Raw genomic sequence first — 24,901 nt, forward strand, 5'->3', positions numbered from 1 at the left:
GCCTGGTCTACAAAGCAAGTTACAGGACAGCCAGGACTGTTATGCAGGGAAACCCTATCTTGAAAAAAACAACAAAAAAAGAAAACAGGGATTCTAGAGTCAGGGGTTCACAGTTAAAATTCTAGGTCTACCTTATGGAAACCAACCCTCAACATCAGATTCCTGTATAAAATGGGACTAAGTAAGTTTCTGAATATTGACTAAAATAATCCTGATTCCCTTATATAAATTGGTATAGTATTTACATATAGCCTATGTACATGTTATATACACTAGTTCATCTTGACATCATTATACTAATATACTCTACCCAATATAGTATGTTATATAAAGAGTTAATATATTATTTAGAGAATAATACCAAGAAAAAGTATATAAATTCAGTACTGATGCGATTTTCCTTCCAAGTCTACACCACTTACATTTGATTAAACCTAAAGAATTCACAGATAACAGAAGGCTGACTATAAGAGTAAAAAATTAAGGTTAGTTATTATGTGTATAAAAATAATCTTTAAGCAGTACTATGTGTTTTCTAAAGCCTGTGCCAACAAGTTTCTATAAACTCACAGCCTAAATATTTGTTAAAAGAACAAAAATAAGGCCATTTTTAAGGGTATGTTTCCTCCTTGCTTTGGAGACAGGCTCCTCAATCCTATTGTCTCAGTCTCTTAAGTAAGATTACAAGTGTGCACCACCATTCCCAGCTCTAATTCTACTTACTGAGGACCTAGGCCTACTTTACCCATTTGCCTACTACTGTTAATCTCTACATCATCACAAAGTAGGGCTGAGGTTGTTTGTGAAAGTGTTATGTTCCTTCACTAGATAAGGGCTTGGCATATGCTCTGTTCAGTCTCCTACCAGTTCTCCTAGTACCTGTTCATTGGTTGTGCGTCCCCTAGCCACCAGCACCACATGAAATCCTGTGAGGCCAGCTACAGGGATGAAAAACAAGCCAGCCACACACATCACTGCCATTCTGATTGCAAGCAGTCAAGGAAAATGAAGCAATATTATCTTGTGACCACTTCCCCTTTAAATTTCTTGACTCAAGGAGTCAACTTGCTGCGCCCCAACACCGCCACCCCGCCCCCATCCCACAAGCCAAAGGCTTCCAAGGATACGTAACAGCAGTGCGGACCCCTGAGAGTTCCTCTATGTGATAAAGGACATAAAGGAGGCCAAAGCCAAATACACCCATAATGTGGGCTGTCAGGGAAAGGAGGAAAAGGAAGAAATATCTGTAGTTCCTGCGACCAATACAGTTGTTCACCCAGGGGCAGTGATGATCAAATTCCTAGGAGCAAAAAACAGACAGAATAAAAGGCATCCCTAAAACAAAGCACTAGAGTTGGCAAGATAGATGGTTCAAGTCTGACCACCTGAGTTCAATCTCTGGAACTTACATGATAGAACGTGGCAATCAGTCCCTGAAAGTTGTCGTCTGACATTCACGTTCACACACATACATATACACACACACACACACACACACACACACACACACACACACACACACGCACGCACGCACGCACGCACGCACGTACGCACGCACGCACGCACGCACAAAGAAAAGCAAACGTTATAAGATCCCTTCTGTTGAAAAGAGGAACAAAGGCTGGGCGGTGGTGACACACACCTTTAATCCCAGCACTCAGGAGGTAGAGACAGGTGGATCTCCGTGAGTTCAAGGCCAGCCTGTCTACAGAGCTAGTTCCAGGACAGCTTGGGCTGTTACACAGAGAAACCCTATCTCAAAAAACAACAAAACAAAACAAACAAAAAAAGTAACAAAATAACAGAACTTAAGATTTACTTTTAGTATTCATATTTACCACTTAGTTACAAAATTTTAAAGTTTTAAAAAATTAAATTTAAAAATATTCAAAGCAGAGCTGGGCGGTGGTGGCACGCGCCTTTAATACCCAGCACTCGGGAGGCAGAGACAGGCGGATCTCTGTGAGTTCGAGGCCAGCCTGGTCTACAAAGTGAGTTCCAGGACAGCCTCCAAAGCCACAGAGAAACCCTGTCTTGAAAAAAAAAAAACAAAAAAAAAATAAAATAAAAATTCAAAGCAGTTTCTGCTGCTCTGTTAACTGAAACAGAGCCCTTCCATAGGCTGGCCAAAACCCAAGTCCTCAAATTGATCAGCATGGTGCTACTAAAGTCTACAACTCCAGTACTTGGAACACAGGAGGACAGCCACAAGTTTGAGGTCAGCATGGTCTTTCTACATTGTATGTTCTAGGTCAGCCAGGGCTATATAACAAGTCCTTGCTTTAAAAAAAAAAATCTATGTGGCCAAAGAGACAAATGTTGACAAAACATTCAAGATTCATGGGAATAAAAATAAGATGACAGCAGAAGGACAACTAGAAAAGCAGAACTAACCGCTTTTTGTAGAAGTGGTAACATTAACCATGGGTTGGAAGGCTGAAACTATAAATCTTGGGGTCAGGAAAGCTGTGTAATAACAGAGTTCATGTTTGCCTCTCATGTGTGTCTCATTCCATTTACCATTTGATGCAGCAGGACCATGCAGACTAGGCGGCTCGCCAGGACTATACTTCAGGAATCTACCATAGGAGCTGCACACGCTACTCTTGCATAGGACCTGAGGTCAGTTTACAGCTGGCTGTGACTCTGGCTGTAGGGGGATCCTAGCCTCTGGTCTCTCCTGTCACTGGCACTTCACATGCAAATACCCACAAACCTTTGAAGAAAAAATAATTTACTCTAGAGTACTTGCTGTTCTTATAGGACCTAGGTTTGGGTCCCAGCACCCAATGTGGCTCACAACCAACCATTAGTAACTCTAGTTTTTTGTGAGATAATTAATTGCACTGTGTAAAGATATGCCACTGTAATTTGTTTAATTAAAAAGCTAAATGGGGAGCCGGGCGTTGGTGGCGCACGCCTTTAATCCCAGCACTCGGGAGGCAGAGGCAGGCGGATCTCTGTGAGTTCGAGGCCAGCCTGGTCTACAGAGTGAGTTCCAGGACAGCCTCCAAAGCCACAGAGAAACCCTGTCTCGAAAAACTAAAAAAAAAACTAAAAAAAAAAAAAAAAAAAGCTAAATGGGGGGCTGGAGTGATGGCTCAGAGGTTAAGAGCACTGATTGCTCTTCCAGAGGTCCCGAGTTCAATTCCCAGCAACCACATGGTGGCTCACAACCATCCATAATGAGATCTGGTCCTCTCTTCTGGTGTGCAGACATACATGGAGGCAGGATGTTGTATTCATAATAAATAAAATAAATCTTTAAAAAAAAAGAGCACTGACTGCTCTTCCAGAGGTTCTGAGTTCAATTTCCAGCAACCACATGGTGGCTCACAACCATCTGTAATGAGATCTGGTGCCCTCTTCTAGCCTGTGGACATACATGCAGACAGAATACTGTATATGTAATAAATAAATCTTAAAAAAAAAAAAAAAGCTAAATGGCCAGTAGCTAGACAGGAGGTATAGGCAGAGAACTCTGAGGAGAAGAAGAAAGGGAGAGTCATTAGCTAGACGCAAAAGAAACAGACATGCAGGAGAAGCAAAAGCCACGAAACATGTGGCAGCACACAGATAAATAAGAATGGGCTAATTTAATTTATAAGAGCGAGTTAGAAACAAGCCTACGCTAAGGCTGAGCTTTCATAATTAATAAGTCTGCTGTTTTTTGTAAGCTGGCGTCCCAAAGAAAAATCTGTCCACAGTAGCTCCATGGGATCTAATGTCACCTCCTGACCTCCTCAAGTACCAGGTACACACATACTTAAAAACAAATCTTTTTTTTTTTAAGATTTATTTATTTATTATGAATACAACTTCCTGCCTCCATGTATGTCTGCACATAACAGAAGAGGACACCAGATCTCATTACAGATGGTTGTGAGCCACCATGTGGTTGCTGGGAATTGAACTCAGGACCTCTGGAAGAGCAGTCAGTACTCTTAACCTCTGAGCCACCTCTCCAGCCCAAAACAAATCTTTCTTAAAGCTATTTTTGCCAGGCAGTGGTAGCACATGCCTTTAATCCCAGCACATGGGAGGCAGAGGCAGGCAGACCTCTGTGAGTCTGAGACAGGCCAATCTACAGAGCAAGTCCCAGGACAGGCTCCAAAGCTACACAGAGAAACCCTGTCTTGGAGGTAAAAAAACAAAGTTATTTTTAAAAAGAGAGCTGTCAAGCTCCTCCAGAGGACCCAGGCTCAATTCCCCACATGGAGGCTCACAGCTGTCTATAACTCTATTTCCACAGATCTGATATCTTTTTTTTTTAAAGATTTATTTATTTATTACATATACAGTGTTCTGCCTACATACCAGAAGAGGGCACCAGATTGAATTGTAGATGGTTGTGAGCCACCATGTGGTTGCTGGGAATTGAACTCAGGACCTCTGGAAGAGCAGTCAGTGCTCTTAACCTCTGAGCCATCTCTCCAGCCCCCAGATCTGATATCTTCTTCTGGCCTCCAACATGCATACAGTACTCAGACACACATGCACACGAACGATAAGACTTTCAGTAAGGAAAACAGAATCTACGCTACAGTAGAAGACACTTAAGATGCGCACAGCTCGCCCATGCCGAGCTCTCACTCACCTCCACACAGTTGTCACAGACACTGCAATGGGAACACCTGGGAGGGCGGTAGAAGCGGCAGGTGGCGCACCACTTCATGCGCACCTGGATGCCCTTGATCTCCACTGTTTTGTAAAGTGGAGCTCGGAAATCATCTTCTTTGTCTTCATCCTCTTCAGCTTGAAAGGAGAGAAAATCAATTTAAAAACAACTATGCCCAAACTATTAAGTACATAACTCCTTAAAACTTATTGTGCGGGTGTGGGGGAGGGAGCTGGGATTGACATGTGAAGCATCATGTTTCTAATTTAAATTAAAAAAATAAAAAAAAAACAAAAAAAAAAGGTATTTGAGGCAACACTCTGGTATTTTCAGAACACTCAAACTGTTATCTAATACATTCTCTTTTAAAATATGTGACTTTTATATATGAAGATATCACAATGAAATACACTATTTTGTATGTTAACCTAAATAAATTTTTTTTTTGTTTTTCGAGACAGGGTTTCTCTGTATTGTTTTGGAGGCTCTCCTGGAACTTGCTCTGTAGACCAGGCTGAATAATAAAAATTTTTAAATGTGGTTTAATAATGCTGAATATAAAATTCATTTTTTTTTTTTTTTTGGTTTTTTACGAGACAGGGTTTCTCTGTATTGTTTTGGAGGCTGTCGGTCCAGCCCGGCCTCGAACTCACAAAGATCCGCCTGCCTCTGCCTCCCGAGTGCTGGGATTAAAGGCGTGCGCCACCACCGCCCGGTAGAAATAAATTTCTTATTAAGTAAAAAAAAATTAGTGTGTGTGTGTGTGTGTGTGGAGTAGAGGACAATTTTGCAGGAGTCAGTTCTCTCTCTACATTCTTCTTATATTAAATTTTTTTGTCAGGCAGTGGTGGCTCATTCGTTTAATCCCAGAAGTTGGGAGGCAAAGGCAGGCAGATCTCTGAGTTCAAGGCCAGCCTGGTCTACATAGTGAGTTCCAGGACAGCCAGAGCTACACAAAGTAACCCTGTCTCAAAAGACAAAAACAAAAAACAAAAAAGGTTGCTGCCTAAGTGCTGGGGAGGCAGGAAAAAATAGAAACAGTATTTTCTTAATTTCATCATCATTCTGTGTGTATGTAAGTGTAGGCGTGTGTGTGTGTGTGTGTGTGTGTGTGTGTGTGTGTGTGTGTGTGTGTGTGTGTGTGTGTGTGTGTGTGTGTAAGTTAGAGGACAATTTCCAGGAGTCAGTTCTCTCTCTACACTGTGGGTTCAAGGGACTGAATTCAGATTTGTTTTTATTTTTTGTATATAAGTGTTTTATGTATATGCACCACATGCATGCAGTGCCAACTGAGACCAGAAGATGGCATCAGATCCCCTGGAAGTATAGTTACAAATTTGTGAACCACCATGTGAGTCATGGGAATAAAACCTGTTCTCTTTAAGAATAGCCTATGCTCAGCCCTTTAATCCCAGCAGAGACAGGTGGATCTCTGTGAGTTTGAGAACAGCCTGGTCTACAGAGTGAGTTCCAGGACAGAGAAACCCTGTCTTGAATAAAAAAAAAAAAAAAAAGGAAAAGAATAGCCTGTACTCTTACCCACTTAGCCTCTCCACCTCTCCAGCTCAAATAAGTCTTTAAAAAAAAACAAATAGCCGGGCATTGGTGGTGCAGGCCTTTAATCCCAGCACTTGGGAGGCAGAGGCAGGCAGATCTCTATGCGTTCGAGGCCAGCCTGGTCTACAGAGCTAGTTCCAGGACAGTCTCCAAAACAATACAGAGAAACCCTGTCTCAAAAAAAACAAAAACAAAAACAAACAAAAAAAAAAACACAAAAAACAAATAAGCCGGGCATTGGTGGCGCACATCTTTATTCCCAGCACTCGGATCTCTGTGAGTTCCAGGCCAGCCTGGTGTACAGAGTGAGTTCCAGGACAGCCTCCAAAAACAATACAGAGAAACCCCTGTCTCGAAAAACTCAAAAAAGAAGAAGAAGAAGTTGTTTTCGAGCCAGGCGTGATAGTTCATGCCTTTTATCCTGGCACTCAGGAGGCAAGACAGGTTTCTATTGAGTTCAAGACGAGACTGAGTTCCAGGACAGCTTAGGCTATCCAGAGAAACCCTGCTTCGAAAAACCAAAACTGGATGGATGGATGGATGGATGGATGGATGGATGGATGGATGGATGGATGGACAGATGGATAAATGAAGTTTTCGACCAGGCATGTGGATCCCTGTGACTTCAAGGTCAGCCTGCACTACACAGTGAGTTCCAGGACAGCCAGGGCTATTGTTACACAGAGAAACACTGTCTCAGGGAAAAAAAAATGTTTTCAGCCAAGCATAGGTAATGAACAATTTTAATCCCAGCATCATGTAGACTTCTTGTGTACCATGCACAAGGTATTGGGTTCAAGTCCCAGAATAGAAGAAAAAAGACATTTTACTACTTTAATAGATATATCATATATAAATAGGCCTAAATAAATAAACATATATATAAAATTATGACTTCTTTGGAGTTTGTTCTTGACATATGGTCTCACTACATAACCCTGGCTAGCATGAAACTACAGAAATCTACCTGCCTCTGCCACCCAAGAGCTAGAATTAAAGATATGCAAAATCTTCAAGGATGGAGATTTGTGACACTTAATGTCTAACAAGTGCAAGTCCCTGGGTTTGATCCTCAGCAATGTAAGAAGAAAAAAAAAAAAAACCCTTTAAAATAAAGAGAATATGCCAAAATGTAAGAAGAGTTCTCTCTGAGCTGGGTAGTGCTAACACAAGCCTTTAATCCCAGCATTTGGAAAGCAGAGGTAGATGGACCTCTGTGAGTTTAAAGTCAGTCTCCACTATAGAGGGAGTTCAAGTAGAGCCAGAGCTATACAAAGAAACCCTGTCTGGGGAAGAGGAGAATCACATATGGTCATTACAGTTTTCCGTGGAGTAAGCCACTGAATAACTGAAGAATGAACAGTAATGACTCAATAAAAGTCTTCCTTAGTTTTGGGGACTTAAAGTGCCCTCTGTCACAGAAATCTCAAAATGGCCAGTAACACTGAGGCAGGCTTTCAGAGCAGAGTGACATTCAGGAAAACCTCAACTCACTTGTTATCCCAAGCCCACTTAGAAAATTTACACTTGTAGCCGGGCGTTGGTGGCGCCTGCCTTTAATCCCAGCACTCGGGAGGCAGAGGCAGGCGGATCTCTGTGAGTTCGAGGCCAGCCTGGTCTACAGAGTGAGTTCCAGGACAGCCTCCAAAGCCACAGAGAAACCTTGTCTCGGAAAAAAAAAAAAAAAAAAGAAAAAAAAAAAGAAAATTTACACTTGTGAGGAAAATATACATTGTAAAGCACACTTCCAGCTTTCCCGTTCTTCAATTTAGGCTTCCTCACATTCTCCTCTGGCTCTGTTTCCTCATGCTACTAAGATAGTAGTCTTCTGTCTTGTAAAAAGTTTGCTTCTCTTGCCAGGCATTGGTGGCAAACGCCTTTAATCCCAGAACTTGGGAGCCAGAGACAGGTGGATCTCTGTGAGTTCGAGGCCAGCCTGGTCTACAGAGCTAGTTCCAGGACAGCCTCCAAAACAATACAGAGAAACCCTGTCTCAAAAAACAAAAAAAAAAGTTTGTTTCTCTCTTAAAATACTACACCATCTTCAGCCTTCTTTGCTTACTTCTTAAAAGAGGAAATCTAATACTTGCTGACTCTGCTTCCTCATTTCCCATTCATGACCTTCAAACAACTTTAATTCAGCTGTATCTTTTCCTAATACAAACATAAATACAGCCGGGCGGTGGTGGCGCACACCTTTAATCCCAGCACTCTGTGAGTTCCAGGCCGGGCTGGACCCACAGCCTCCAAAACAATACAGAGAAACCCTGTCTCATAAAAACCAAAAAACAAACAACAACAACAAAAAAAAAACAAAACAAAAAAGTAAAACAAAAACAAAACATAAATACACTACTTAACTATTGTAAAGATCAATTTTTAAGCTGGGTGTAGTGGCTCGTACCTATAATTCTAGCACTCAGGAGGCTAATGAAAAATACACAGCCAACCTGGGCTACAGATTGAGACCCTGTTTAAAAATAAAAAGTAATTTTTTAAAGAATCGCCAGGCGTTGGTGGCGCACGCCTTTAATCCCAGCACTCGGGAGGCAGAGACAAGTGAGTTCGAGGCCAGCCTGGTCTACAAAGCGAGTTCCAGGACAGCTTCCAAGACACTACAGAGAAACCTTGTCTCGAAAAACCAAAAAAAAAAAAAAAAAAAGAATCAATTCTAAGTAACCAAATGGGAGATTCTGAGTCACTATAGTACCAGTAAGCAGTTGCCTGATGAGTTATCCTTAGCTTTTAGTTTACTTTCTCCTCCTCCTTGTTCAGTCCCCCTTCAATAGCTCCTCTTTCTCCTATACTTACAATAAAAATGGCAGAACTGACCAGGTCTTAAGTTTATGTTTTTCCTAACCTCATTCTACTTTCTCTAGATAATCTTACTCCTGCTGCTTCAAATGCCACAGCTGCATACTCCTAAAACAAAGTATTTAACTCTTACTATTCAATTGCCCACTGGGTACCTGTATCAAGAAGTATCTCAAATTCATTATCTAGATTTGAGAGTATAGCTCAGTGATAGAGTACTTGTCTAGGGCCTGGGATCAACCCCTAGCATGGGGGGGGAGACAGAGAGACAGAGAGAGACACAGAGACAGAAACAGACAGAGAGAGACAGACAGAGAGAGAGAACAGACAAATATACAGCTTATTTAACAATAAGTTTATAAAACTCATCATCATGCAATTTATCTCCCAAGTTCTGGCCTTTGAACCTACCACAATAAAACTATCCTCTGCCATCTAAGTCCTCCACATGACTAGCCTTACTAGCTCTGAGTTCAGACAGGATCAAGCATGTTCAGGGCAATGTAGCAGCAGATCTTTTTTCACTTTGCTCTGCCCCATTAAGCTATCATAAATGATTGTTGAATCTGCTTCTGAAAAAGCTGGAAATCTTGTCTTGAATTCAAATTTTCATATGGTTTATATTATATTTATAATATATATTATATATATATATTATATATATATATATATATATTATATATATATATATATTTTTTTTTTTTTTTTTTTTGCTTTTTCAAGACAGGGTTTCTCTGTGGCTTTGGAGGCTGTCCTGGAACTAGCTCTTGTAGACCAGGCTGGCTTAACTCACAGAGATCCGCCTGCCTCTGCCTCCCGATGGCTGGGACTAAAGGCGTGCACCAGCAACACCTGGGTGGTTTATTTTATATTTTGGTCAAAGCCAAAAGTTGTCTGTACACTCTCAGAAGAATTATTAAGACCCTTTGGTATCAAAGGAAGATGAGTATTTATCAGAGGCTTCCTGTAGAAGATGAAGTTCTTACAACTTGGCTCTGGGTTTCTTTCTGATCATCTTAACACACACTGTGTCCTCCAACCTTGATGAGTTCACCATCCCCTGGGCACAAGCTTCTGTGTACACTTCTTTCCTGAAACTGCCCTCCTCTCTTTCAGTCCTCTAGCTGGTAAAATCTTCTCACCCATTCTTAGCAGTACTTCACTAATTTCTCTATGCAACTATAACTGCACCCATGACCATGTTCTCAAGAGAACCTCACTCATACTTCTACTATAGTTTGCACCACACTGTTACAATTGTCTAATTCATAGTAAATATTACTATCCCTAACACCACTCAACCTACAAGCTCTAAATAAATTTCTCAGTAACAAGAGTCAAAGATTTGACCCAAAGAAGCAGACCAAAGTCCCACCCTTAATCAAGATGCTATTTACAATTGATACCTGCTGAGAAAGAAAAAAAGTCAGTTTTTCCAATGGAGTAACACAGAGTGTCAAGTCCAGAAGCAGTAGTAGGCCAACACAAAACAGATTCCTTTGTGTGTGATTTTTGTTTAGGTTTAATTATGTTTGTTTTGGTTTTCCTTTTTTGTTTTTCAGAGGGAAAGTTGGGTGTGTAGATATGGGCAAGATCTTGGTATTCAGGAAAGGGAAATATGATCAAGCTATAAAAAAAACCTTAAGTAAAATTTAAATAATGAAAAAGGTTTGACCCAAAGTGAGCCAAATAACTATATACTATATGATACGTATTTCTTTAATAGTATTCCAGAATCCTAAGACCTTCCCTCCAAGCCCAAGATCAACTGTTATCTGCCAAAATAATTATTTTTAATGATGACAAAGAGCTTACACAAGAGTATAGAAAGATCTTACCTCGTGGGAAAATTCCTGGGTCCATAAAGGTGGCCATGCTGAAGTTGGCCAGCACAAAGAGAAACATAATTGCATTGTAGATGGGCACTGCAGGTGACACATCCAGGCTTAGTTCTGGACACCTGTAGACAATAAAGAAAATGAAGGGCTGCCTCTAACACTGTGACCCAAGCAGAACTATGCAGAGTACAGGGCTTGCAATGTATCCTATCTCCTTACAGACAGACACAAGAACCAGGGATTGACTGTATAATGAATAGCAGCTACACTGTCTCTGGAGCAACCTAAGGTTTCTGGATCCATGTCCCACTGACCTGCACAATAGCCCAAAGCATGTGGATACCACCTGCCTCTCTAGCTTCCCTTCCATTTCCACAGTTAGCTTTGAACCAATCTCAACTATCTTAGGTCTCTCCACTGTCAGCTATGTAGAAACTAATTCTAATGGCTGAAAACTGAAAATAGTAATGCTGAGCATAGTGGCACATGCCTTTAGCTCCAGCTAGTCCAGGCACTCAAGGAGGCTGAGACAACCGGATCGCTGAGTTTGAGGCCAACCTGGTCTACAGAGTGAGTTCCAAGACAGCCAGGTCTGTTATGCAGAGGAAGCCTGTCTTGAAAAACCAAAATAATAATAGTAATACAGACAAGAATTTATACCAGAACACCAATACTTGAAATGAGGAAAATACAATTGCCAGTTCAAGGTCAGTGTGGGCTCTACAGACAAAAACAATGTTTACTTTGGCAGCACATAAAATTAGAATAATACATATGGCCTCTATGCAAGAATGACATACAAATCCCAACATCTAAAAATGGAGCAAAGAAGAAAAATTAAGAGAATATCACATCAAAGTAATGCTAAATCCTTCAAGGGAAAAACTGGTCATACATATCCAGTATTCATAGCACTCAAATCAAGAGACATGCTTTAGATACCACTTGGCAAGGAAAAAGGAGTGCTCATGTAAGTTTGCATTCAGATTCTTTCAGAATCTAATTCTTCATAGAGGAGCTGCCCTTCTCTGCTGATTTCCCAGGAGTTCAAACCTGTGGTGTGAACCTTACTTTATCAGTAATATCTCCTGTTTCAGCTCTGAGAGAACTTCCTACTCACTACAAGACAGTGGTTAAGTACCCTAATCTGCTTTGTGGCCGAGAATTTAATCTCCAGAATCAGGACAGCATCTGTTCTTGTCCCTTTTACCTGGACAGCCAGAAGACAGGAAGAGTCTGATGAAGGAAAAGACAGGCCTATGATATTAAGACAACATTCAAGTCTGGAATACTAATTCATAACAGTCAAGAAAGGTGGTCAGTTCCCATTCAAACTAAAAACACAACTCTAAGTGGTGACCCAAGACGGTTTAAAAGCAGTGAGTTTCATAATAAAACATAAATAAACCAATGAGACACAAAATTTTTAGCACCACTATCTAGTTTTTCAAATTCAGTCACCCATTTAAAAATTAAGGTAAATACTACTTATGTGTTAGTGTTTGCAGATAGTAAATATCAATAAACTTCACTGCTTCTCTTTATTGGGCTATACACAATTGGGAACCAAAATAAGAGAGACAGATTTCAAAGTCAAAACATCCCTTCACCCACAGTTCCACACGATTATCACACAAAGTCCTCTATGAAGCCTCTTCCTCTGCGAACTCTTTGGTTCAGAAAAGATGTTCTCATATCTTGGCATGAACTGGAGTAGATTTAAGAAGGAAGAACCCCTGTAGGGCCCCACTGAGTAGCCTACTGCCTAGGTTTCTTAGGAGGGAAGGAGAGAAACTGAAAACCAGTCATCCAGGTCAGAGCCCCTCCCTGGTACTTAGCTGTCCCTTCAATTTCCGCCTGAGGAAGAAGAGAAAGGGTGACTCACTTCACTCCTACAGCCTGAGAAGATAATTAGAAGGGAGAAATAAGTTAAACCTTTAGAACACCAAGGTGCTTGTGACTTCAAGTCCTTAGAACTGGCCACCATAGCCCTCATCTCAGAGTCCAACCTAGGTCTTACTTTTCTCCCCACCCCCAACTGTTTGTTTTGTTTTTTAAGACAGGGCCTCTTTGTGCAGCCTATGCTAGCCTGGAACTTACTACGCACCTTCACGTTAACTTTGGAACTCCTAATATTCCTGCCTGCTTTCTGAGCTGTGACGGTATAACAGGCTCTGCCACCACACCTAGCTTAACTCTTTTTTAGATCCCTCCTTTTCTTCAGTTTCATTTCCGAACTAAACAGATCACCTAATTCCTTGTGTATCCTGCCAAACTTCACCTTTCAACTCTCTATCAGCACATCTCAGTGAAGTGTATAACGGTGGAACTGAGTCTATTACCAAATGAAGACTGCTTCCACAATGGCAGAATGTCTAAGTGACTCAAACAATTCAACTTCATGAACAGTATCTTCTACTTTCATAGTCTTACTGTTTCCAGCCTTAGGACTGGAAAGAAGAGACTTCTGCACTAGCAGAAGAAACAATCCACCTCTACAAGTCTGTGTGCAATGCCTGTTTCAGCCACAGCCTATATTCTACTTTTCTTGAAAAAAAAAAAAAAGCTGTCTATTGCTTTAGCACTATGCCAGATCCAAGATGACCACCACAACTGGTCTATTTGAATTGGTTGCCTTTGATGGAGAGAGATGCAACCAGAGAAGGACAGAAGTCAGGACTTGTCCTTAACTCTGTAAGTAATAATCATAGACATAAGAAGTTTAGGGAGTGGCTGCAGCCCAGAAGGCTGACTCACTGATGGGATTCCCAGACGTAAACCACTCCAGGTAGAACAGGTTCTTCTGCCCACCCATTCATTATGCCTATTTTCAATGCCAAGGAAAGTGGGGGTTTCAATATACACTCTCCCGAAATCCTGTTCCCTAGCATTTCTAACACTTTCTACTACTTATAAAAAAAAAGTTAAATTCCTAGAAAAAGTCAATCAAGAAGTTGTAGAGTCTAACCCTGTCTCAATTCACAGGAAATGCTTAAGCTTGCTACTTCAGTTGCGTAATATACACATGAAAATGAAGAATGTTTGAAAAGATGCTAAAATTTGGGGGTGAGAAGAGGATTGTTCTTTGTCTTTGAGACAGGTTCTCATTATGTGGACTAGGTTGTTCTTTTACTCAGAGATCCATCTGACTCTGCTTCCCAAATGCTGAAGTTAAAGGCACATGTCATGCTCTGCTACTAAAGTTCTTTTTAAACTAGCATGTGTAACATTGAGGATTCACTAAATAGAAGACACAAGGAACCATTATCACTGTCATCAATTATCACTCCCACCCCACCCCCATCTGAGGCAGTACAGATTCAAGGACACTTAAACTCAAGGCACTAAGCTCCTGAACAACAGGGCCATGCATTCCACTCAAGCCTAGCCTCATTGCTTGAGCACTGTCTAGTGCTTCTTGATGAGAAGGCTGGAATGAATGCCCCGTTTCCTGCCTAGAATTTCATCCAGGAATGCTTTCTTCAGAATTCCATGGGAAAACAATTTGTACTCTGACAGGTTCATAGGTTTCTCTTAAAACACTTGGTTTTGCCGGGCATTGGTGGCGCAAGCCTTTAATCCCAGCAGTCGGGAGGCAGAGGCAGGTGGATCTCTGTGAGTTCGAGGCCAGCCTGGTCTACAGAGGGAGTTCCAGGACAGCCTCCAAAACAATACAGAGAAACCCTGTCTCAAAAAACAGAAAAAAAAAAAAAAAAACCACTTGGTTTTTTTGTACTTCTATACCCTATGATTTCCAGCAGCTAAGTCACATATGCTGTGGGACCTGGGCATTTATTCCTGGATGAGGAAAACCATGTGGGAAGGAAAGGAACAACCACTACTCAACCTGCCAGATCACGAGGCTGTTCCCACTCAAATCAGGTGCTAACACCTCCACAGGTATGAAGCCTCGAAGGTAGGGGGGGCCTCAAGGGTGGGGGGGGTCCTAATTCTGTGGACCAAAAAGTTGGAAAGGACCTAAAGCAGAAACCAATTCCCAAGGGTGTTGCCAGGAGCTCTGAAATCTCAGGCACCTCGGGAAGGTAACGGGAAACACCAAATAACTGGACTTACTTAAATTTGTCTCATTTGAATGACAACATTCCCACTGTTTGTTTTATGTACTAAGATTCCATGTAACATGCCATCCAGAAAAGTTCACACAGCTGAAATAAGCTGTTCCAGTTAAACTTCTTTGTAGATAGAAAGGAAAACTGAGATCCAGAAACATTAACAAAGTACCAAACTCAGTCTCCTGACCTCCAAAGCCAGCCATGGTGACACCCACCTTTAATCCCAATACTTGGGAGGCAAAGGCAGGTAGATCTCTATGAATCTGAGGTAAGCCTGATCTACACAATGAGTTCCAGACCAACCAGGGCTACATAGTGAGAATTTGTCTTACAAACAAAGCAAAAAAAAAAAAAAAAAAAAAAAAAGTAGCTGGCTGTGGTGGCAAATGCCTTTAGTTCCAGCACTCAGGAGGGAGAGGAAAGCAGATCTCTGTGAGTTCCAGGCCAGCCTGGTCTACAGAGTGAATTCCAGGACAGCCAGAGAAACCCTGTTTCGAAAAATTGACAACAAAAAAGTATTAAACTATGACAGATGGAACCTAGATGCATTATCTTAGATGCAAATTCTGGTACCTAACCAGGAAAAGATGTGTTAACTTAAGCAGATACTCTCCTACCCAAACAGTGAAGAGAAAATGAATAAGGAAGGATGCTTACCGCCCCTTTAGCTTTAGTACCGAACAAATGAAGTCGATGAGGAGGATCAGCTCTAGGTTGACCCTGATCTATTCTTTCTAGACTTCTCTGGGGCAGAAAGGCATCATTATTTCTTTGATGACCAGACCTAACTGGTAATTTCTGCTCATAGCTTCCCCGACTTAACAAAGAAGCATGGAGGGTAAAGTGTTCCTAATTAGTTGAAGCCTACATGCCTCTACTAATTATGTCTGCCAGCTGAAAGGAACTCTTCCTCCTGCTCCCATTCCTCCAGGTCCCAGAGTAACTATCACCTGGGACCTAGAGTGATGTAAGAGCCACTTGCAACCTAGTGAAAAGAACAGGAGGAGACACCACAGAGCAGTTACAGAATTATGGCCCACAGAGGTAGGTTCAAAATGAACCTTCTTTATCTCTCCATTTGAAACCATGAACTCTATTTCACATGGCACAGTTTTAAACAGTGTTTTCCCAGGAACTGAATCTTAAAGGGAGGGGATGCACAAAAGGACCATTCTTAAACAGTGCCACAGACGTCAGTCAGATGAAAAAGAGATAGGACTTTCAGAGGTAGCAAGACCTAAATGATGGGGATGTAGAGACAGCCCAATGATTAAAGCAACTCTTATTCTTCCATAAGGCCTAAGTTGGATTCCCATCATCCACATGGCATACAACCTTCTGTAACTTCAGTTCCAAGGTATCCAACACCCTTTCTTGGCCTCTGAAGGCACCAAAAACAAACAAAAAACCCAGCTAGGTGATAGAGTACAATCAAATGTATATAACTCCATAGGGTGGACAAGTGAGACTTTGGTAAGAAACAGGAGCCCAGAAATTTATCCTGTAGAAATTAATGATAGAGGAATCTCACCTATGATAAGACTCTCTTAAATTTGTATTAGACACAGAAATTCCAAATAGAGTCAATAATATCCTCTATTTTTTTCCCCAAGCTAATGATGTAGTTTAGTGTTAAAAATACTCATTAAAAATACTCATCTACTAGGCACAAGACCCTAGAGTCAATCCCCAGGACCACAAAAAAAAAAAAAAAAAAAAAAAACACAACTTTTTGCTACAGCTGACAATCTGACACAAGATAAAGAGGGACCCAACTCAACTGGCACCAAAGAAAGAAGAGTATCTAGAAAGAAAGAAAGAAAGAAAGAAAGAAAGAAAGAAAGAAAGAAAGAAAGAAAGAGAGACAGAGAGACAGAGAGAGAGAAAGAAAGAGTAGGTTAAATAACTTCAACTATCAGTAAGACAATGCCTGTCAGGACAATTCTTTGTGGGCAAACTGGTATAACAAGCCAAGCACTTCAATGGTTCCAGATTAACAAATTAATAATAAGGGTTCTCAACAACAGTTTGAAAGAGAAAAATCACTTACTTCCCTGAATACTTTAGCTACTATAAGAGCTTGACTCCCAAAGGGAAATAGACATCCCCATAAGGTAGATCTAAATGTATTAACCTTATCCAGTTACATATCTTTCCTGACCCAGCACAAATGCTACTAAAGCACAAAGATAGACTAAATTTTTTATTCTGCTTACACCAAAACAGCAAAAGTCAAAACACATTCTGACAATGAAGACACATTCCTCCTTTTGCTACTCAACATATCAAGGGCAATATGAGATACACAGGGGAAGAGAGAATGAAAAATGAAGATCTTGGTACCCTGATTACCTCAAGAGGTGCAACTAGAATGCTAACTCAAAGACTCAAGAGTATAAAGCTCAGAAGGCTGGTATAGACTCATTATAAATTCCTAACAGAAAACATACTTGCTAAGTGGCCACAGCTACACACTGAGGACAGGAGAAGGGGAAAATCAGTCTCCTCCAGTAAAGCAAGAATATAAACAGTCTTAAGATCCTAACTAGAAAGTCTAAGTGAGGTGGTATCTTTGAATGCCAACTACCTTTCCCATCAGAATGAATAAGCACAAGAACTCCCGTTCCTTTTAGTGGGAACTAATGCAAATGACTCTTCTAGTATTTTCTTCCTAAATAAAGCCCCCTCATTCCCAGGAGTTTTTCCATTCCCAGGGGTTTTTCCATCCCCAGGCCTTAGCTCTTAGAAGTACAGAGAAAAGTATCTGGGTACTATATACCAAAACTGTCTCATCAGCATATCTTAAATCAATTCTCACAATGCTCAGAAGGCTAAGGCAGAAGGATCATAAATTTAAGGCCAGCCTGAGCTACAAGGCAAGATCCTTTCTCAAAATTCTCAAATCTCAAAACCAATTCTGGGGACTGGAGAGATGGCTCAGTGATTAAGAGCACTGACTGCTATTCTAGATGACCCAGGTTCAATTCCCAGCACCTACATGACAGTTCACAACTGTCTCTAACTCCAGTTCCAGTGGATCTGATACCTTCATACCAATGCATATAAAATAAAGTTAACTAAATTATTTAAAAAAAACAAACAAACAATTCTGGCATAGCAGGCCAGGTGATTGCACACACCTTTAATCCCAGGCAGATCTCTGTGAGTTCGAGATCAACCACAAAACAACAACAGCCGGGCGTTGGTGGCGCACGCCTTTAATCCCAGCACTCGGGAGGCAGAGGCAGGCAGATCTCTGTACGTTCCAGACCAGCCTGGACTTCCAAGGGAGTTCCAGGACAGCCTCCAAAGCCACAGAGAAACCCTGTCTCGGAAAAAAAAAAACAAAACAAAACTGTATTTTAGCCGGGCGGTGGTGGCCCACGCCTTTAATCCCAGCACTCGGGAGGCAGAGGCAGGCGGATCTCTATGAGTTCGAGGCTGGGCTGGACCGATAGCCTCCAAAACAATACAGAGAAACCCTGTCTCAAAAAACCAAAAAAAAAAAAAAAAAAAAAAAAAACAACAACAACAAAATCTTCCACACTCTCTAACCTGTGTGCAGATATCCCAGGTGTGAATGATTGTTATTTGAAAAGCCTTAAGTCAGCACAGCCAGGTTGGTGATCCCAGCACTTGAGAAGCAGAGGCAGGAGATTCTATGAAAATTCATGGCCAGCCTGGTCTAGTTCTAGGATGCCAAGGCTCTGTGGAGACGCCCGACTCAAAACACCAGAAAGAAAAAACAACAACAACAAAGCTTTAAATCTAATCTAGTTCTCTTTCTTTCATGTAAACTTCAGGCCTCACTGAAGGTGTTTTCCTACTTCCTTCCTAGTTTATATCACCTATGGTGGAACTAGATAGGAAACCATGAAGACATCTATGATTCCAAAAGTAAGGAAGCAGGAAAGTAGAAAAACACCAACAGAGTAAAGGACAGGCAGTTATTGGCCTTCCAAATACTAAGACAAAAAAGTCTTCCCGTCCATGGCAGGACCCTCCCACCCGCAAATGCCACTGCTAGGAGAAAACTCACGTAAAGGCAAAGAAGAGTGTTGTAGCTCCCACTAGAAATATGGCGGCTGCTGAGACCGGTACATACTTGCTGGGTTTGAACCTCTTTCCAGACTCTGCGGGCATGTTGGAGCTCTGATGAAAGATGTGCCCTGCCGCATAGCCCAGGCCCACACAGCGGCAGAACAGACAAGAAAATGGGATGAGGGAAAAGGAGAGGAAAGAAACTGGGGAAAACAGAAAATGCAAAATTATCACCCTTCCCCCTCCCAAACAAAAATAAAGTTCAAAAGATCTCAAATGAAGGAAAGCACATGGGAGGGGGAAAGGTGATTTCAACTGATTAGTAACCAACTCCCCAGAATAAAGCAGAAAAGGAGATTAAGAAGCACAGCTTGAACAATTTAAAACTAGAAGACAAACAGTAGGCTGTATGCATGCAAACAGTTGCAGGTGGAAAACATGGAGAGCCAAGCAGATCAAGGTATAGCTCATGGATGGAGGCAGGTCTTCAAAAGAAATGAAGGAAAGAATATAGGGGACAGAAAGCTTTAACTCTTCTGAGAAGATATAAGAGGCCCTCCACAACACCCCACTTTCACAAAATATAAGCAGCACCTAAAAGGCGTGCACTGGGTTTCTATCTTAATCCAAGAAGGAACTAGAGGTCCCTTCTGGTTTTAAAGAGAAGTTGACTTTTGTCAGTCCTTGTCCCTTTTGGCAGTCTTCTCGATTCCACCACTCTCACACCTTGACTTCACCAGGGCTGGTCGTCTGGCAATGGTAACTGAATTCTATTTATTTCTCTCTTGATGGCCAAAGTTAGACAACTGCTGTTACAGGGGTGAGTTGTAAATCCTTTTCTTTGAAGAGGGAGAAAAACAGGCGGCAATACTGTCCGCTTTCAATCTCTTCTTGTTATTCCCAAGCCCTTTAAGGGCTCCCTTTCCCAGAGAGTTCATGAAAAACTAAAAGGAAATTTAAAATCCTTGAAGCCATGTTCTTTCCAATAAGCAGAACAAGATGAAGTCGATTTCACCTGATGATATTTTAAAGATTACAGTAGATAAAGTTCCAAAGATGTCCCTGTTTCCAGGTTAGTCAATGTCTCTGATCTTTTGTCTTCAATCTTGAGCTTCCTGGATGCAGAATTCAACTGGGATATGGTGCTTTACCTGGAGAAAACAAAAAATGTTTATCAAAGAAATTCTTTCATGTTATTTCTTAAGAACCCCGGGTGTTGGTGGCACACACCTTTAATCCCAGCACTTGGGAGGCAGAGGCAGGTGGATCTCTGTGAGTTCGAGGCCGGGCTGGACCGACAACCTCCAAAACAATACAGAGAAACCCTGTCTCATAAAACCAAAAAAAAAAAAAAAAAGAACTCCAAGGCTAAAGCCCCACAGGTAACTATTAAAAAGGGACTTTTGAAAGAAAGACTATTTTCCACTTCACTTCTATGTATGTGAGAATGAACTCTAAATGGAAAGAAAAATACATTCAGAGTCTTTCACCTTTTTAAGGGCTATGCTGTCTAGAAGGGGGAGAACCTAGTTTTATCTGACCTTAGCTCTCATAAGTCCATCTCTCCTGACAAAAGTGCAGTAACAACACACACAAAGAATATAAAATCTAAAAGCAAACACGGCATAGAAGTGAAGGGCACTACTAACACGGATATTTCTCTTTGGACAAAGAGAATATTTATTCCCACAGTGAAGAAAGGAAGCTTAAAAATAGGACAGCAACTAGCATTTCCTTTTTGTGTGTCTCTTTCTATGCTTATGCCTTTTAGTGACACCACCAAATAAGCAGAAGTTCAATTTTTTGCCTTTTGTAGTCATTCATTAAGGGTCCTGGGTAAGAAACTATCTTGCACTAAAAGGTGAAATATTCTCTATGAAAAACTGAGTCCAGCACAGGAGCTGGTCCTTTTCTTCCAAAGTCAATAGTTTTTAATTCCTAACACAGGCCTATTAGGAGGTAAACTAAGCTGCTAATAATCTAATATGATTAGAGTAGCAATTATTTCTGTTGATCACAGTAACAAAACAACACAAGCACTTTAATTTTATAGGATGCTTTTCATCTGGTGATCTCAAAGCACTTTACTCGCATTATCTGGTGACAGAGTCCCTTATCCTATTTTGTAAAATTGAAGGTTAGAGAATGCCTGAAGCCATTCCACTGAATCACTTGGGTAGTCAAGTTCAGAACCCAAAAGTTTAATTGCTGACATAAACCCTTTCTACCACACTACATGCCTAATGATAACTTGGAATCTACAGACCAAGATTTTTGCTTAAGTTAGAATTTTAAGTGAAAGCAGTGGTATTCCCCAAGTAGTATGCTATTTGATACAAACAGCAGCTATTAAAAACATTAAAAGAACCACATACTGAAATACAAATGTGTCCTGGGATTTATAACTTCTTCTCTTACCTAAGACACAGAAGGCAAAGGATCCTGCTACAGTCACCACTCAGGAATGGTGGTGAACACCTTTAATCTCAGTACTCAGGAGGCAGAGACAGAGGCAGGTGGATCACTCTGAGTTCTAAACCACTCTGTATGTATGGCTTCCAGGCCAACCAGAGCCACACAGCGAGACTTAGTCTCAAAAAAAAAAAAAAAAAAAAAAAAAAAAAAGGAGGGGGAGCAGGCAAGAAACATTTGAATGAAGAGCCAATGATTTTAACAAGTTTTTACAGTCCTAAAAACAAGATCCTATTTAGTTCTAATTTTATGATTATTTCTGCTTGCTAAATTTAGGCCTAAGTATCATTATTAACTAGAAATAGTAAATTTCATGATCTGTAGACAATATTATTAAAGCAAATGTTTCCCCCAAAACTCCAAAGATTAAAGAAGATCACATTACTTAAGTTTTATGTAAAGTTAGTTTATCAGTTTGAATCCTATACTATTGCAGACCACATTTACAACAGAATAAAAGCTATAAAAACTAATACTGCCATGGTACAGCAGTTATGGAAGCCCATTCAATTTTGGAACCACATACTGAGATATAAATGAGACCATCATCTGAAATGTTAGGATATTAAAGGAACAAGATAAAATGATTGATTGGGTATAAATAACAACGCATCAAGTCCCAGCAAAGGGCTGTGGTGCAGAAAGAGGAGACATGAAACCGGAAGAGTGAGTGTGGTTCATCAGTCACACTCTGGTGGATCCACCAGGATCAGCAAAGTGTGCAAGAACGTGTATGACACATGCTGACAGAATGGGGGAAATCATGGAGTGAAAATATTTATGTATAAAACAAATACAGAGCCAGGTGTGGCGGCCCACACCTAGTCCCAGCACTCTGGAAGTAGAAGCAGGCGGACTTCTGTTGAGTTAGAGGCCAGCTTGGTCTACAAAGTGATTTCCAGGACAGCAGAGGCTATGTACAGAAATCCTGTCTCAAATCAACAACAAAAAATCTTATAAAACAAACAACTTAGGATATTCAGTTTGAAGGCTTTAGTAAGATTTACTGTAAGTAGTTCCTTAGGAGCAGTGCCACTGATAGCACATGTATTATTATTTGTTCAAATAACTAAGCATTATAGCACAATATATTGCATATATGTATATAGCTTGACTATACTGTAATGGAGATGCCATATAGAATAATGCACACAAGCTATGAGGTAAAGACCTAAGCCTAAGTTTAAAAACTTATCATCATCACAGACTGAGGTAGGTTCCCAAGTATCTATCGATAGAATGCTTAAACATTAGGTGAATTTCTATGCGGAGCATGAGAGATCTGTCTGATACAGAGCAGACACACACTGGTATAAAAGGATGGAGATGCAAACCTAAGATTACCCTGGACAAAATGGCATTAACCAGGAAGTAAACCTAAGACGACAAGAATGGTCTGCAATGTAACATGTATCTGATCTACGACTATTTCTAATAACTTTAGTCACTTTCTAGCTTTCTCATTTTAGTGGTTTCATTTGGCCAACTGGTTAAGGAACTTTAGACTTCCCTATGAATAGACTCCTACAGATAGATAAAATATTGTCAAACACATTCAAGCTCCACTCGTAAGAAGTACAAAGTACTTAAGGCATGGAGCACCTGGCTGGTGGGGGTAGGGCGAAGCAGCAGACTGATGGGAGGAAGAACAGGTAACCACAGGACGAAGCTCTAGCCAAAGTAAGTATCAGCGGAGTGTGGGGCACGGGGCCTGAGCCACCGAGCAGCTAAAGGGGAACAGGACTCAGTCGCCACCCGGCAGCTGGAGTAAGGAGAGTCGACACTGGGGGCAGAGCTGACAACCCGTGGGCCACAAAACACGGAATCCACCGAGCAGGGCCCGCCGGCGCTCAGAGGATCGCGGGCCGGGGACGGAAGGGGCGGCGGCCCCGCAACTGGGCAGCCCGGCACCAACCGGTTCCGAGCCCCGGTGGTCGCGGCTCTCCGGACTCTGCGACCGACAGTTTCGGGGCCCATGGAGCCCGAGGAGGGGTAGGGCCTTAACCTCCTCCCCTCCGCGGTCCCCTTTCCCTAAAGGTCACTCTCCCCTCCCACCTCACTAGCCCGGCACTTCCGGTTCCGCAGGGGCCAGCGTCCCCGGTACTCACCCCCGGCGCGGTGCCCGTCACCACCGCCGTCGTTGTCGCCGCCGTCGTTGTCGCCACCGCCTCCCAGCAGTGCCGTCTGGCCTCTGAGAGGCAGCGCGCGGCCCCCGCACGCTCCACGCCCGCCCCGCCGCCGCGCGCTCCCGCCGGCCGACGCTCGCTTCCGAGCCGGCGCGCGGCCGTTGCCCTCAGCTTAGGGTCTCTCGCCCTCGCGGCGTTCCCATTGGCTCCCGGGCGCGGGCGCGGGCGACGTCTCTCGCGGGGCACGTTCTTCTCATTCATGCGGCTCGCGTCGCCGCGCCCGCCCCCGTTCACTCTTCCATTCACCCCCCCCTTGCCCCCGCCCCCACTCCGCTCTCGGGCGTGCGCGCGACCGCCGGCGACCGCGGCGACCTCGCCTTCTGATTGGCTGCAGGGGCACGGCGCCGCAAACACGTAAGGACGCGGGAGCGCGCCCGTTAGGCCGTCGTGTCTGGCCGATGGCCGGGAAAGGGGCATGGCAAACTGCGCAGGGTTGGGAACGAGGAAATGGGCAGGCGAGATCTTTCTCCTCCTTCTCCTGCTTTCCTGTTCGTAGTGTATCGAAGAAGAACTCTTAGGCGAAAAGTTCTGCGTCCGTACCGAAAAACCCAAGCAGATGCCCTTTCTTAGTCCATCAACCTCTCCGAGTTAGCATGGTACAGTCCTGACAAGCGTCTACGATAGCCAATCCCCGGTGTGCCTTTCCGGCTTCCTGCCTCACCTCTTCATCCATTGGTCAATCGTATGAGGACCAGTTAGGACAACCCCCTCTTTTTTTTTTTTAAAGGGAAGAAACTTTATTTAAAACAATCCGTCGGCGTAAAGTCTGCTGTGGGGCAAGTTCCAGTGCCCCGGCAGCGTTCCTGACGGGTGGTATGGCCTGGGCTATGGCTCGCACATGGAGGGAGGAGGCGGCAGAGCTAATACAGCCATGGGTCCTGCCAACTTGGCCAGGTTGGATGAAAGAGGGCGGCTGACGGCTCTGGAACTGTAGGGAGCGAAGCGTTATGAGTGCGTTAGACACCACGACTTCACTAGGGATGGGCGCCTTGACCTCACCCAAGTGGAGAAAACAGGCTGAAAAGAAAAGCTTTCTAGAACAGCTCTCGTCCCTGGCGAGCTGCTGGCCAACTCTCCGTAGATCACGGCACTACATTTTGCCCTAATTAGCACGAGACAGCTGTGGACCCTGTAGCTTTGCCATAGGGCTCTCCTCTTACAGCTTCAGGCCATCTCTCTGGTTTGCAAAGCAGCTCTGTTATATAACAGCCCTTCAAAAAGGTGTCCCACCTGCCACCTCCCTGAAGCCAAGGTCTCTCATGTGTGATTTCCAAGTTCTGCCATTGTCTCCTCGGGTTGACT

The 24,901-nt window shown here is 42.5% G+C and overlaps 1 protein-coding gene across 2 annotated transcripts in view; it reads right to left on the reverse strand.

Moving 5' to 3' along the window:
- Positions 1 to 23,667, reverse strand: part of Zdhhc5 (zinc finger DHHC-type palmitoyltransferase 5) — a 29,342-nt gene extending 5,675 nt beyond the window's left edge. Inside the window, exons 1-6 of one of the 2 annotated variants that reach the window (XM_040745716.1) lie at positions 23,522 to 23,667; positions 19,536 to 20,092; positions 10,828 to 10,949; positions 4,598 to 4,755; positions 1,128 to 1,300; positions 880 to 982 (exon numbers count right to left, since the gene is read on the reverse strand). In XM_040745716.1, the coding sequence (XP_040601650.1) occupies positions 880 to 982; positions 1,128 to 1,300; positions 4,598 to 4,755; positions 10,828 to 10,894 (501 nt within the window). In that variant the 5' untranslated portion in view covers positions 10,895 to 10,949; positions 19,536 to 20,092; positions 23,522 to 23,667. Of the gene's footprint in view, positions 1 to 879; positions 983 to 1,127; positions 1,301 to 4,597; positions 4,756 to 10,827; positions 10,950 to 18,939; positions 20,093 to 23,521 lie in introns of both variants that reach the window. The other variant, XM_005065092.4, reaches the window with a different exon arrangement.
- Positions 23,668 to 24,901: the final 1,234 nt, after the last annotated feature.

Source organism: Mesocricetus auratus, unplaced genomic scaffold (assembly GCF_017639785.1).
Source record: "Mesocricetus auratus isolate SY011 unplaced genomic scaffold, BCM_Maur_2.0 Super-Scaffold_100004, whole genome shotgun sequence".
In the NCBI taxonomy this organism is placed as follows: domain Eukaryota; kingdom Metazoa; phylum Chordata; class Mammalia; order Rodentia; family Cricetidae; genus Mesocricetus; species Mesocricetus auratus.